Raw genomic sequence first — 14,366 nt, 5'->3', positions numbered from 1 at the left:
CAGTGCGCATCATAGCTATCGGTTGGTTGTCCAGTTGTCCAGTCGCTTAGGATTTTATATATATAGATTCCTACTCTGCTTATGAATGGGGTCTGTCCTGTTTAAGGTTCCCTTCAAATGTAACAAATCCTGATACTAAACAATTCACTTAGAAATTAAACTGTTTTAAGCACATGACAAATCAAATAATGTGCCCTGGATCTTAACTCCCTTATGCAAAAATTATGTCATATATGCTGTAAAACTGAAATTAGGCCTATCCTTCAACACTAGGTTTTAACTATATATTCAAGTAAATATGGGTGAAAGGAAACAACTGACAAATAACATCTAGCTATCTTCAATGTAGACTAAGGAAATTTATTCATGAAATTGTCATTGTTATTAAGACTTTGTATTTAATACAAAGATGTTGTTATGAAGTCTAATGTAGTTGATGGGTAATAATACCATGACATCAGTTTCATAATACTTGTTGTGAAATAAATATAAATTGATACCAGCACTACAGGCTGTGTGTACCTGTTTGCACTTCAGTGAGTTGCTCCATGACAAGTGAAAGGCTTTCTGGTGTATACTGTATCACAATCATTTACATGATTTGTTTTAATGAGTGTTAAGTGGTAATAGCAGAAAGACTAAAATCTTCTTCCTTTGCCAGCAGAGTAGAGAATTTTGACAGCTTTGTAAAAATGCAAGGGCAATGCAACAAGAGCATAAGGTATCATACAGTTCCAAAAGAAGGCATACTTGCAAATGAACTGAACAATGTGATCTTTCAATGCAGTCTGGCATTCTTACTATCAACAATTGTTATCTAGGAAAAAATGGCTAAGTATTTTGCTCTATAGCACCTCCCATTGAAGTTCACTCAAAATACAAAAGAATATAGCTATTTTATTAAAATTTCCAAGGAGAAAATTTAAGCATTGATAATTGAAGAGTTTTATATTTTCACTAACATTTACCTCTTCAGTAATTGAATCTAATGATGAAGTGGCTTCATCATAGAGAATAACTTGAGGGTCCTTCAAAATGGCTCTTGCAATTGCTACTCTTTGCTTTTCTCCCCCTGGTTAAAAAAAAAATTTAGTTTAGTTTAAGGAAGCATAGCATAAAGACATATTTTATATTTCTAGTATTTGCATAGCATATAACCATCAAATAAAATACCTTCAACATTTACCTGTTCAGTTATAAGAGTTTAAGTTTATACATGACATCCTTTGACAAACTACATTCCTTGGAACATAAATGTAGTTTTTGATTCTGACTTCATGGCAAGTGAAACAATGAAGAGGGGAAGTAAAAACTTTGATTCCAATTATTCCTCAAACCAGAAATATTCTCATTACATGTTACTTTATATGTACTTTATATCACTTCCCCAGAAACAGCAATCTCAGATAGAAAAATGTCACTATTAGAGAACTGAAAAAGCCAAAAACAAATACAATACCTGAAACCTGAAGACATAAAACAATTTATCTCAACATTAAAAGGTATCATCCAGCCAGTATTCTCAATGATTTTTTGTCATAAAGCTATTATTTTTGTAGCACTCTTCAAAATTAAGGGTATATACTAGATACCTCTTATTTTGCCTTATTTACTATTGGGTTCTTAGCATTTAAGAATTTTAAAACAGCCCTAGCTGGTTTGGCTCAGTGGATGGAGCTCGGCCTGTGGACTGAAGGGTCCCAAGTTGGATTCCAGCCAAAACACGTGCCTGGGTTGCGGGCTCGATCTCCCCCAGTGGGGGGTGGGCAGGAGGCAGCCAATCAGTGGTTCACTCTCATCACTGATGTTTCCATCTCTCTATCCCTCTCCCTTCCTCTCTGAAATAAATATATATATAAAACAAACAGTTTTGGTTGGGTGGTAAACACAATGCAATATACAGATGATGTATCATAAGAGTTGTATACTTGAAACCTATATAGTTATATTAACTAATGTAACCCCCCATAAAAGGACTTACTTTACCCAAAATAAACAAACAAAACAGATGTCCAGAAAAGTTAAGTGATTTGTTCAAGGTCACAGAGAAAAGACTTAGTTGAATCCAGATTAGACCTAATTGATGCATAGTCTAATGCTCTTCCTATCACAAGGTGCAAGTGCACTTTTATTTCTAAACTAGAGGCCCGATGCACGAATTTTGTGCACTGGGGGGGGGGGGGGGCTGGTGGTGGTGGTGGTGGTGGTGTGCCTTAGCCTGGCCTGCATCCTCTTGTAGTTCGGGACCCCTCAGAGGACGTTGGCCTGTGTCCTTTCGCAGTCCAGGACCCCTCAGGGGATGTACGCCTGCTTGCTGCTCCTTACCACTTGGCTCGCTGCTCCTTAGTGCTGCTGTGAGCCTGACTTCTGGCTGAGTGGCACTCTCCCTGTGGGAGTACACTGACCACCATGGGCAAGCCCCTGCGTTAAGCAACTTACCTCTGGTGGTCAGTGCACATCATAGCAACGGGTCATTCTGGTCATTCCGCCATAACGGTTGCTTAAGCTTTTATTATAGAGTTCAACCATAACAGTTGCTTAGGCTTTTATTATATAGACTAGAGGCCTGGTGCACAAAAATTTGTGCACTCGGGGGAGGGGGGGGTCCCTCAGCCCGGCCTGTGCGCTTTCGCAGTCTGGGACCGCTCGGGAGATAATGACCTGCTGGCTTAGGCCTGCTCCCGGGTGGCAGAGGGCAGTCCCAATCCCTAGGTGCAGCCCCTGGTCAGGCTCAGAGCAGGGCTGATTGGGGAGTTGGGGCGCCGCCCCCTGTCATGCACAGAGCAGGGCAGATCGGGAGGTTGTGATGCCACCTTCAGTCACACTCAGGGTAGGGCCGATTGGGGGGTTGGGGCACTGCACCCTGTCACACTCAGGGCAGGGCCGATGGGGAGGTTATGGCTCTACCCCGTCACACACAGAGCAGGGCCCGTGGTGGGGGGGGGGGGGTTGGGGCGCCGCACCCTGTCACACACAGAGCAGGGCCGATCAGGGGTTTGGGGCACTGCATCCTGTCACACACAGAGCCGCAGGGCGATCAGGGGGTTGGGGAGCTTCCCCCTATCAGGCACAGAGCAGGGCTGATCAGGGGGTTGGGGCGCCTTCCCCTGTCACGAACAGAGCAGGGCGGATAGGGAGGCTGTGGCCCCGCCCCCTGTCACACACAGAGCTGCAGGGTGATCAGGGGGTTGGGGAGCTCCAAACTATCAGGCACAGAGCAGGGCTGATCAGGGGGTTGGGGCGCCTTCCCCTGTCATAAACAGAGCAGGGCAGGTAGGGAGGTTGTGGCCCCACCCCCTGTCACACACAGAGCCCCAGGGCGATCAGGGTTTGGGCACTGCCCCCTGTCACGCTGATCCTGGTGCCGGGAGGCCTCGCGGATCCGCTGATCCTGGTGCTGGGAGGCATATTACCCTTTTACTATATAGGATAGAGGCCTGGTGCACGGGTGGGGGCCGGCTGGTTTGCCCTGAAGGGTGTCCTGGATCAGGGTGAGGGTCCTGCTTGGGTGCCTGGCCAGCCTGGGTGAGGGGATGATGGCTGTTTGCAGCTGGTCACACACCCTTCAGGGTGGGGGTCCCCACTGGGGTGCCTGGCCAGTCTGGGTGAGGGGCTCAGGGCTGTTTTGAGGCTGGCGGGTCACTGAAGCTCCCAAACGCTCCTTTTTTTTTTTTTTTTTTTTTTTTTTTTTTTTTTTTTTTTTTTTTTTTATTCTGGGCCAGCTTTAGCTCTGAGGCTTGGCTCCAGCTGTAAAGGCTCCGCTGCTGAAAACAGGTATCTGGTTTGTTTGGGTTCTATGATCGAAACACTGTTTCAACTCCAGCTCTGACATCCAGGCTGGCTGAAAGCAGGTTTCTGGGGTTTTGTTTAGCTTCTATATTTGTAACAATGTTTCAAACTGCAAGCTCAGAGGCCGGCAAGGCAGGCGGGGAACGTTGGAGTCCTCCGTCACTGAAGCAAGCAAGCCTCCTGTTCGCTTCAAGCTGCCCGGCTGCCAGCCGCTATCTTGGCTGGCAGTTAATTTGCATATCGCCCTGATTAGACAATGGGAAGGGTAGCAGATGTACAGCTAATTACCATGTTTCTCTTTTATTAGATAGGATATGCTCTAGGGAAAATAAAGCAATATTTCTTTCTTTACTGGGGTTCCTGTAGGTCTACGGTCATCATCAGTCGTCCATAGAACTATGGTTGGAAGTACAAGTACCTTTGTTTTATTGCACTTTGCATCATTGCACTTCACAGATACTTTTTTTTTTTTTTTAACAAATTGAAGGTTTGTGGCAACCATGCATCAAGCAAATCTATTGATGCTATTTTTCCAATAGCATTTGTTCACTTTGTATCTCTGTGTTACATTGTGGTAATGCTCACAATGTCCAACATTATTATTATAACTAGAGGCCCGGTGCACGAAAATTCGTGCACTGGAGGCGGGGGCAGCCTGGCTTGCCCCCTCTCACAGTCCGGGAGCCCTCAGGGGATGTCCTACTGACAGCTTAGGCCCTCTCCCCTCGGGGGGAGCAGGCCTAAGCCGCAACCTGGCCTCCTTCTGCAGGAGGCCACCAGGCTGATCAGGGGAAGGCGCCGCCTCCATCACCGTGCTGCTGCTGCCACTGCCGGCCGTGGTGGGAGCAAGGCCTAAGCTCCAGGCCTCGCAGCTGCCAGGGCTCACAGATGCCTGAGCCCCAGGCCTCGCAGCCACTGGGGCTCATAGTTGCCTGAGACCACGGCCGCCTGAGCCCCAGGTCTCGCAGCTGCCGGGGCTCATGGCTGCCTGAGACCATGGCCACCTGAGCCCCAAGCCTCGCAGCCGTCAGGGCTCATGGCTGCCTGAGACCATGGCTGCCTGAGCCCCAGGCATTGCAGCTGCTGGGGCTCATGGCTGCTTGAGCCCTGGGCCTTGCAACTGCCTGAGCCCATGACTGCCGTGAGCCCACACCTGCTGATAGCCCCGGGCCTCGCAGCTGCTCGGGCTCACGGATGTCTGAGCCCCAGGCCTCACAGCCGCTGTGACTTTGTCCGGATGGACGTACGCCCTAATTAGCATATTACCCTTTTATTAGTATAGATTACTAGAGGTCCGATGCATGAAATTTGTCCAAGAGTAGGCCTTCCTTCCCCTGGCTGCCAGCACCGGCTTCCCTCTGGCACCCAGAATCCGGGCTTCCCTCGCAGCCCCGGCTTCCTCCAGAAGGTCATCCAGGCTAATTAGCACATTACGCTTTTATCATTATAGACTAGAGGCCCGGTGCACAAAAATTTGTACACTTGGGGGGAGGACCCTCAGCTCGGCCTGTGCCCTCTTGCAGTCTGGGGCCCCTCAGGGGATGTCCACCTGCTGATTTAGGCCCACTCCCCAGGGGAACAGGCCTAAGCTGGCAGTCAGACATCCCTCTGGCACCCCAGGAGCCCTCGGGGGATGTCCACTTGCCAGTGGGGAACAGATCTAAGCTAAAGTTAGACATCCTTAGTGCTGCTGAGGAGGAGGGTGAGGCTCCCGCCACCAGTGCTGTGTGGCAGCCGTCAGCCTGGCTTGTGGCTGAGCAGAGATCCCCTTGTGGGAGTGCACTGACCACCAGGGGGCACTGACCACCACCAGGGGGCAGCTCCTGCATTGAGCGTCTGCCCCCTGGTGGTCAGTGTGTGTCATAGTGATCAGTTATTCCCAGTCGTTCTGCTGTTAGGGTCAATTTGCAAATTACCCTTTTATTATATAGGATTGAGGCCTAGTGCACAGGTGGGGGCTGGCTGATTTGCCCTGAAGGGTGTCCCGGATCAGGGTGGGGGTCCTGCTGGGGTGCCTGGCCAGCCTGGGTGAGGGGCTGATGGCTGTTTGCAGCCTGGCCACAGCCCATTCAGGGTGGGGGTCCCACTGGGGTGCCTGGCCAGCCTGGGTGAGGGGGTGAGGGCTGTTTTCAGGCTGGCCATGCCAGCGGGCTGGAAACAGGTATCTGGGATTTATTTAACTTCTATAATTGAAACTTTGTAGCCTTGGTCTGTCTCGAAGCCTGGGTTGCCCTTGGCAACCCTAGCTCCCAGCCTCTCCTTGAGCGGAGGCCACACCAGCTGGAAGCAGGTATCTGACGTTTATTTATCTTCTATAATTGAAACTTTGTAGCTTTGAGCGGAACCCAGGGCCGGCAGGGCAGGCAGGAACCTTGGCTTCCTCAATCGCTGGGGCAACCCAAGCCTTCTGCTCGCTCCAGCTCTGTGGCCACCGCCATCTTTGTGACGGATTGAGCGAGTGATGGTTAATTTGAATATTACTCTTTTATTAGATAGGATTATATTGTTTGTGTTGATCTCTGATTAGTGATCTTTGTTGTTAGTATTATAATTGTTTTGGGGCACCATGAACTATGCCCATATCAGGCAGTGAATTTAATAAAAAATGTGTGTGTTCTGACTGCTGCCTTAATCTGCTGTTTGCCTGTCTCTCTCCCTCTCCTTGGACTTCTCTGTTACCTAAGACATTAACAATATTGAAATTAGGTCAACTAATAACTCTATAATGGACTTTCAAGTGAAAGGAAGGTTGCACACCTCTCACTTTAAATGAAAAGCCAGCATTTATTAAGCTCAGTGAGGAAGGCATGATAAAGCTGAGACAAGCTGAAATCTAGATTGTGCCAAACAGCCAAATTGTGAATGAAAAGGGAAAGTTTTTGTAGAATATTAAAAGCTCTATACCAGTGGGAGAAACTAAGATGGCAGCATAGGGAAACACCGAAATTGCTGCCTCCTACAACAACTTCAAAACACAATAAAAAGACAAAACGGACATCACCCAGAACTTACAGGAAGGCTGGTGGAGTGGAAATTCTACAACTAGAAGGAAAGAGAAAAGCACATTGAGGGTCAGGAGCTGCGGAAGTAAAGTGCAAATGTACGGAGGCTCGAGATTGCGTGGAAATGGGCTGGTAGCTGAGGATGCGGCTGTCTTTTTGAATCAGGAGGGAGTCATAAGCTCCCGACTGCTCTGAACTCTGGTTCCGGGAAGTCTCTGGGGACCCAGGACTCATACAGGGAGAAACTGGACTGTCTGGCAGCGGGCAGAACTCAGAACTCGAGGGTGGCTTTCCCTCAGAGGTGCTTGAAGCAATTAAATTATCAGGACACTGAGACTCGCGCAGCCCCTTAGGGCAGGGCTGAGAATCCGCCATAGTTCCTTGCTCCGCCCTTTGATTCCCTGAGACCCCACCCCACCCAGGCTGCTGCAGAAGCTTTTGCATATGAATGCCCTGGCCCTTTGCAACCTGAAAATTACCCAACAAACTGCAGCTGGGCCAAAGACCCAGAACTTCCAAGAGAAGGCCCAAGGCCCCACAGCAGCTTGCATTGCTTCACAGCTGGGCCTCATCAGGGCACCTCCGATCTCCAAAAAAGGAAGGGGAATCTGCAGTTCTCTTAATAGCTCCTGCTGGGTAACCTCCAAGAGCCAGTGTACCCAGTGGTCAGAGGGGGACCATCCGGATTACAACTCCTCAGATCCATAAGGGACATACCCAGGGGGCAGACTCAGTGAGCACCAAAACCCCACTGAAGCAAGTCTTGCCCCAGAAGGGTGTCTTCAGCACAGAAGTTCTCCCACTGCAGACACAGCCGATTCTCACTGCCAATTGGCCTGGAGGTCAACTCCTCCCAGTGATCCTACAACAATCAAGGCATAACTACAAGACTATGCACAAAGCCCACAGATGGGTGCACCAAGAGTGTCCACCTCAGGTAACGGGGGAGGCTGAGCCACTGGGCCCTACGGGACACCTAGCACACAAAACCACTCTACCAACACAGGGAAGCATAAAAAATGCGGAGACAAAGAAACAGGTCACAAATGACAGAAATGGAGGAAAGCAAATGACTGGATATAGAGTTCAAAACCACGTTTATAAGGTTTTTCAAGAATTTTATGGAAACCGCCGATAAATTTAGTGCGGTCCTCAAGAAATCTTGTGAGACCCTCGAGGATATGAAAAAGGACCAACTAGAAATTAAGCATACACTGACTGAAATAAAGAATAATATACAGAGATCCAACAGCAGACAAGAGGATCCCAAGAATCAAGTCAAAGATTTGAAATACAAAGAAACAAAAAATACCCAACCGAAAAAGAAAAAAGAAAAAAGATTCCAAAAATATGAAGATAGCGTAAGGAGCCTCTGGGACAACTTCAAGCGTACCAACATCAGAATTATAGGGATACCAGAAGAAGAGAGAGGGCAAGATATTGAAAACCTATTTGAAGAAATAATGACAGAAAACTTCCCCTACCTGGTGAAATAGACTTACAAGTACAGGAAGCGCAGAGAACCCCAAACAAAAGGAACCTAAAGAGGACCACACCAAGACACATCATAATTAAAATGCCAAGAGCAAAAGACAAAGAGAGAATCTTAAAAGCAGCAAGAGAAAGACAGTCTACCTACAAGGGAGTACCCATACGACTGTCAGCTGATATCTCAACAGAAACTTTGCAGGCCAGAAGAGAGTGGCGAGAAATATTCAAAGTGATGAATAGCAAGAACCTACAACCAAGATTACTTTATCCAGCAAAGCTATCAGTCAGAATTGAAGGTCAGATAAAGAGTTTCACAGATAAGAAAAAGCTAAAGGAGTTCATCACCACCAAACCAGCATTATATGAAATACTGAAAGGTATTCTTTAAGAAGAGGAAGAAGAAAAAGGAACTCTTACCATTTGCCACAGCATGGATGGAACTGGAGAGCATTATGCTAAGTGAAATAAGCCAGTCAGAGAAGGATAAATACCACATGATCTCACTCATTTGTGGAATATAATGAACAACATAAACTGATGAACAAGGACTGATCCAGAGATAGAGAGGCATTGATTGGACTGTCGGGCCTTGGAGGGAAGGTAGGGGAGGGTGGGGGTAAGGGGGAAAGATCAACCAAAGGACTTATATGCAAGCATATAGGCCTAACCAATGGACACGGACAACGGGGGTGGGGGTGGGGGTGAGGGCATGAGCGGGGGTGGGGGGGGGGTAGGGGGTAACGTGGGGATAAGGACACATATGTAATATCTTAATCAATAAAAAATATATTTTTAAAAAATTATTTCTAGCTTCAGAGATGTACACAAACAAAAGCTAGATTTAGCTTGTGGCCTGTAGTTTACCAACCCAGCTCTTACCAGATCTAATAAATGAGTGCCCAGGACTCAGTCAGTGCTAAGGCTTGTATTCCTGGATGGAGCAGAACATGGGGCTGGATGGGGAGTAAGAAGAAGGTGGAGTCGGGAAGGACAACTAGCAGGGCAGGGGCAATATCTGGATCCCTTAATCCAGAGGGGAAAGCCACTTACATCTTACTTTAAATGTGTCAGCTTCTTTACTTTTACTTGGACTTAAAGAAGGGTGAGAGGAAAGAGAGTCGGGGGAGAATTTTCCACGTATGTGAAATAGCCTTGGAAGACAGAAATAAGATCTCTTGGAGGAAAAGGCAGGCACGCTGCCCACTGTAAAAGACGTGAGTTCTCTAAGCTCGGGATTCTCTCCTGTAATGCCAGCCACTGCATGCACGGGTGTCACCTGGCCCTCCTGGCAGTGCCCTGGAGAACTGGGCTCAGGACTTGTGCAAAAACACACGGATAGTGTGGCTATGCTGTGCTGAGGGTAATAACATTCTATGTTTCTGACCCAGGTCTTGTGTCTTTCTGGGCCTGGACCTTGAACAAAGGAGCCTGCAGAGAAAGAAACCATGAGCCAGGAAGAAATCCCTCAAAGCACGCTGTGACATCTTCAGATGGTTTTATATGATGAAAGCAACTTTATACACTTCTCAAGCTGTCCTTGTGAAAAGAGTCAGAAGACTGTGAGACATTTGAGAGCAGTGACTGTTTTGTTCACTCTTGTGTCTGATTCAGAATCTAGAAAAATGCCTGGCACATTATGGACATTTAGTGAATGTGAAAGGAAGGGAGAAAGGGAAGGAGGGGGAAAAGCAAGAGGGGAGGGAGAAAGGGAAGGTGAGTAGAGGGAACTCGCTTTAGGTCTTGTATAAACACTGCCATAAGTAAAAAAAAAAAAATAAAAGCTCTATACCAGTGAACATTATCAATAATAAGAAAATGAAACAGTCTTATTGCTAATATGATTAAAAGTTTTAGTGGTCTATATAGAAAAATCAAATAAACCATGACATTTCCTTAAGCTGAAGCCTAATCCAGAGCAAAGTCCTAACTCTCTTCAAGTCTATATAAAGGCTTAGAGAGGTGAGAAAGCTGCAGAACAAAAGTATGAAGCCAGGAGAGTTTGGTTCATGAGATTTAAGGAAAAAGCCAACTCCATAACATAAAAATGCAAGGTAAAAGCAACTGCTGATGTAGAAGCTGCAGCAACTTATCCAGAAGATCTAGCTAGGAACATTTATAAAGGTGGCAACACTAAACAACAGGTTTTCAATATATCTGAAACAGTTATATAGTGGAAGAAGCCATCTAGGACTCTCATAGCTAGAGAGGAGAAGTCAGTGCCTGGCTTCAAAGCTTCAAAGGACAGGCCGAGACTCCTATTAGGGGCTAATGCAACTGGTGATTTTAAGTTGAAGCCAATGCTCATTTACCATCTGCAAATCCTAAGGCCCTTAAGAACTATGCTAAACCTGCTCTGCTGTGTTCTACGAATGGAACAAAGCCAGGCTGACAGTACACATGTTTACAACATGATTTACTAAATATTGTAAGCTCTCTTTTGAGACCTATTCTACAGGAGAAAAAAAAAGATTTCTTTCAAAAATACTGCTCACTGACAATGCACCTGGTTACCCAAGAGCTTTGATGGAGATTTACAATGAGATTAATGTTGTTTTCATGCCAGCTAACACATTATCCTTTGTGCAGACCATGGATCAAAGAGTAATTTTGAGTCTCAAGTCTTATTATTTAAGAAATACATTTAGTAAGGATATAGCTGCCATAGATAGTGATTCTACTGAAGGATCTGGGCAAAGTGAATTGAAAAGCTTCTGGAAATAATTCACCATTCTAGATGCCATTAAGAACATTCATCATTCATGGGAAGAGGTCAAAATATCAACATTAACAGGAGGTTGGAAGAAGCTGATTCCAAATCTCATGGATGACTTTGAGGGGTTCAAGACTTCAGTGGAAGAAGTCTGCAGATGTGATGGAAATAGTAAGAGAATTAGAATTAAAAGTGGAGCCCAAAGATGTGACTGAATTTCTGCAATCTCAAAATAAACTTGTAATTGATGGGGAGTTACTTCTTATGGATAAGTACAGAAAGTGGTTTCTTGAGATAGAATCTACAGCTGGTGAAGATTCTGTGAAGACTGTTGAAGTAATGACAAAAGATTTAGAATATTTTATAAACTTAGTTCATAAAGCAGCAGCAGGGTTTGAGAGGACTGGCTCCAATTTGAAAAAAGATCTGTGGGTAAAATGCAATCAAACATCATCATATGCCAGAGAAATGGTTTGTGAAAGAGTCAATTGATGAGACACACTTCATTATCTTTTTTTTTTAATTAAATCTTTATTGTTCAGATTATTACATTTGTTCCTCTTTTCCCCCCCATAACTCCCCTCCTCCCAGTTCCCGCCCCACCCTCCGCCCTCACTCCCCACCTACTGTCCTCATCCATAGGTGCACGATATTTGTCCAGTCTCTTCCCGCATCTCCCACACCCCTTTCCCCCCCAAGAATAGTCAGTCCATTCCCTTTCTATGTCCCTGATTCTATTAGGATCACCAGATTATTCATTCACTTGATTCTTAGATTCACTTGTTGATAGATGCATGTTTGTTGTTCATAATTTGTATCTTTACCTTTTCTTCTTCTTCCTCTTCTTAAAGGATACCTTTCAGCATTTCATATAATGCTGGTTTGGTGGTGATGAACTCCTTTAGCTTTTCCTTATCTGTGAAGCTCTTTATCTGACCTTCAGTTCTGAATGATAGCTTTGCTGGATAAAGTAGTCTTGGTTGTAGGTTCTTGGTATTCATCACTTTGAATATTTCTTGCCACTGTCTTCTGGCCTGCAAAGTTTCTGTTGAGAAATCAGCTGACAGTCGTATGGGTATTCCCTTGTAGGTAACTGAGTTTCTTTCTCTTGCTGCTTTTAAGGTTCTCTCTTTGTCTTTTGCTCTTGGCATTTTAATTATGATGTGTCTTGGTGTGGTCCACTTTGGGTTCCTTTTGTTTGGGGTTCTCTGCGCTTCCTGGACCTGTAAGTCTATTTCTTTCACCAGGTGGGGGAAGTTTTCTGTCATTATTTCTTCAAATAGGTTTTAAATATCTTGCTCTCTCTCATCTTCTGGTACCCCTATAATTCTGATGTTGGTACGCTTGAAGCTGTCCCAGAGGCTCCTTACACTATCTTCATATTTTCAGATTCTTTTTTCATTTTGCTTTTCTGATTGGGTGTTTTTTGCTTCTTCGCATTTCAAATCTTTGCCTTGATTCTTGCGCTCCTCTGGTCTGCTGTTGGGAGTCTGTATAGTATTCATTATTTCAGTCCGTGTATGCTTAATTTCTAGTTGGTTCCCCAATATAACATCGAGGGTCTCATTAGATTTCTTGAGGATCTCACTACATTTATCGACGGCTTCTAGACAGTTCTTAAGAGACCTTAAAAGTGTGGTTCTGAACTCAATATCTTCCATTGACAGTTTTGTCCTATTTCTTTGTCTCCGCATTTTTTATGCTTTCTTGGTGCACCCCCTAGTGGTCTTTGTGCGCAGTCTTGTTGTAGTTAAGCCTTGATTGTTGTCGGCAATACCGCGGGTGATTTGACCTCCAGTCTAACTGGCTATGAGAGTCCATTATCTTATCTTAAGAAATTTCCAGAGACACCCCAACCTTCAGCAATAACCAACCCTGAGCAGCCAGCAGCTGTCAATATCAAGGCAAGACCCTCTACCAATGGCCACCCCGCCAAGACTGGGAGTCATAGCAGTTCTATCTAATACAAAGAAACAAACATAAAGAGATAGCCAAAAGGGGGAAACAAGGAAACAGGACCCAAATGAAAGAACAGGAGTAATCTTCAGAAAAAGAGCTAAATGAGTTGGAGGCAAGCAATTTATCAGAAATAGAGCTCAAAATAATGGTTATAAGGATGCTCGACAGCAAAAAAAAAAAAAAAAAAAAAAAAAAAAAAAAAAATAGAAAGAAACAAAAGGACATAAAAACCATGAAAAAATAATCAAATGGAATAAAGAAAGACCCCAGCCCTAGCTGGTTTGGGTCAGTGGATAGGGTGTCAGCCTGTGGGCTGAAAGGTCCCGGGTTCGATTCCAGTCAAGGGCATATGCCCGGGTTGCAGGCTTGATCCCCAGTAGGGGGCATGCAGAAGGCAGTCAATTAATGATTCTCTCTCATCATTGATGTTGCTCTCTCTCCCTCTCCCTTCCTCTCTGAAACTACATATATATATATATATATATATATATATATATATATATATATATCCCCAAAGAGCCACAACAATCTTGACAAAGAAGAGCAAAGTTGGAGGTATCACAATAATGGATATCAAACTATACTAGAAGGCCATTATAATCAAAAGAGTCTGGTACTGGCAAAAAAAACAGGCATATAGACAAAAGAAATAGAATGGAGAGCCCAGAAACTAACCTATGCCTCTATGGGCAATTAATATTTGACAAAGGAGGCAGGAGTAGTCAGTCTCCTCAATAAATGGTGCTGGGAAAATTGGAAAGTTACATGCAAAAAAATGACAGTAGACCACTAACTTACACTATACATAAGAATAAACTCAAAGTGGATAAAAGACTTAAATTGTGAAACAGTTGTGAAACAATAAAAATCCTATAAGAAAATATAGGCAGCAAAATCTCAGACATCTCTCGTAGCAAGATGTTTACAGATACATCTCCTAGGGCAAAGGAAACTAAGGATAAAATAAACAAATGGGACTACATCAAAATAAAAAGCTTCTGCACTGCAAAAGAAACCATCAACAAAATGAAAAGAGAACCCACTGTATGGGAGAACAAATTTGTCAATGATATGTCTGATAAGGGGTTAATTTCCAAAATATATAAAGAACTCATACAACTCAACACCAGGAAGACACACAATGCAATTAAGAACTGGGCATAGGAAGTGAATAGACACTTCTCCAAAGAGGACATACAAATGAAAAAAATGCTCACTGTCATTAAACATTAGAGAGATGCAAATTAAACCACAAAGACATAGCACCTCACACCTGTCAGAATGGATACCATCAATAAATCAATAAACAACAGGTTCTGAGGAGGATGTGGAGAAAAGGGAACCCTAGTGTACTATTGGTGGGGAATGCAGAATGGTGCAGCCACTGAGGAAAATTTTATGGAGTTTCCTCAAAA

General features: G+C 44.8%; 1 protein-coding gene across 1 annotated transcript in view; it reads right to left on the bottom strand.

Annotated features, from left to right (window-relative positions):
- The window catches only part of ABCB7 (ATP binding cassette subfamily B member 7), a 195,914-nt gene that overhangs the window by 24,050 nt on the left and 157,498 nt on the right, over positions 1-14,366 (bottom strand). The window contains exon 13 of the mRNA XM_081080815.1: positions 969-1,072. Within this exon, the coding sequence (XP_080936941.1) occupies positions 969-1,072 (104 nt within the window). The remainder of the gene's footprint in view (positions 1-968; positions 1,073-14,366) is intronic.

Source organism: Myotis nattereri (assembly GCF_964212035.1).
Source record: "Myotis nattereri genome assembly, chromosome: X".
Taxonomy (NCBI): Eukaryota; Metazoa; Chordata; class Mammalia; order Chiroptera; family Vespertilionidae; genus Myotis; species Myotis nattereri.
The sequence above is the reverse complement of the archived record's forward strand: the minus strand, read 5'-3'. Positions and strand labels throughout refer to the sequence as shown.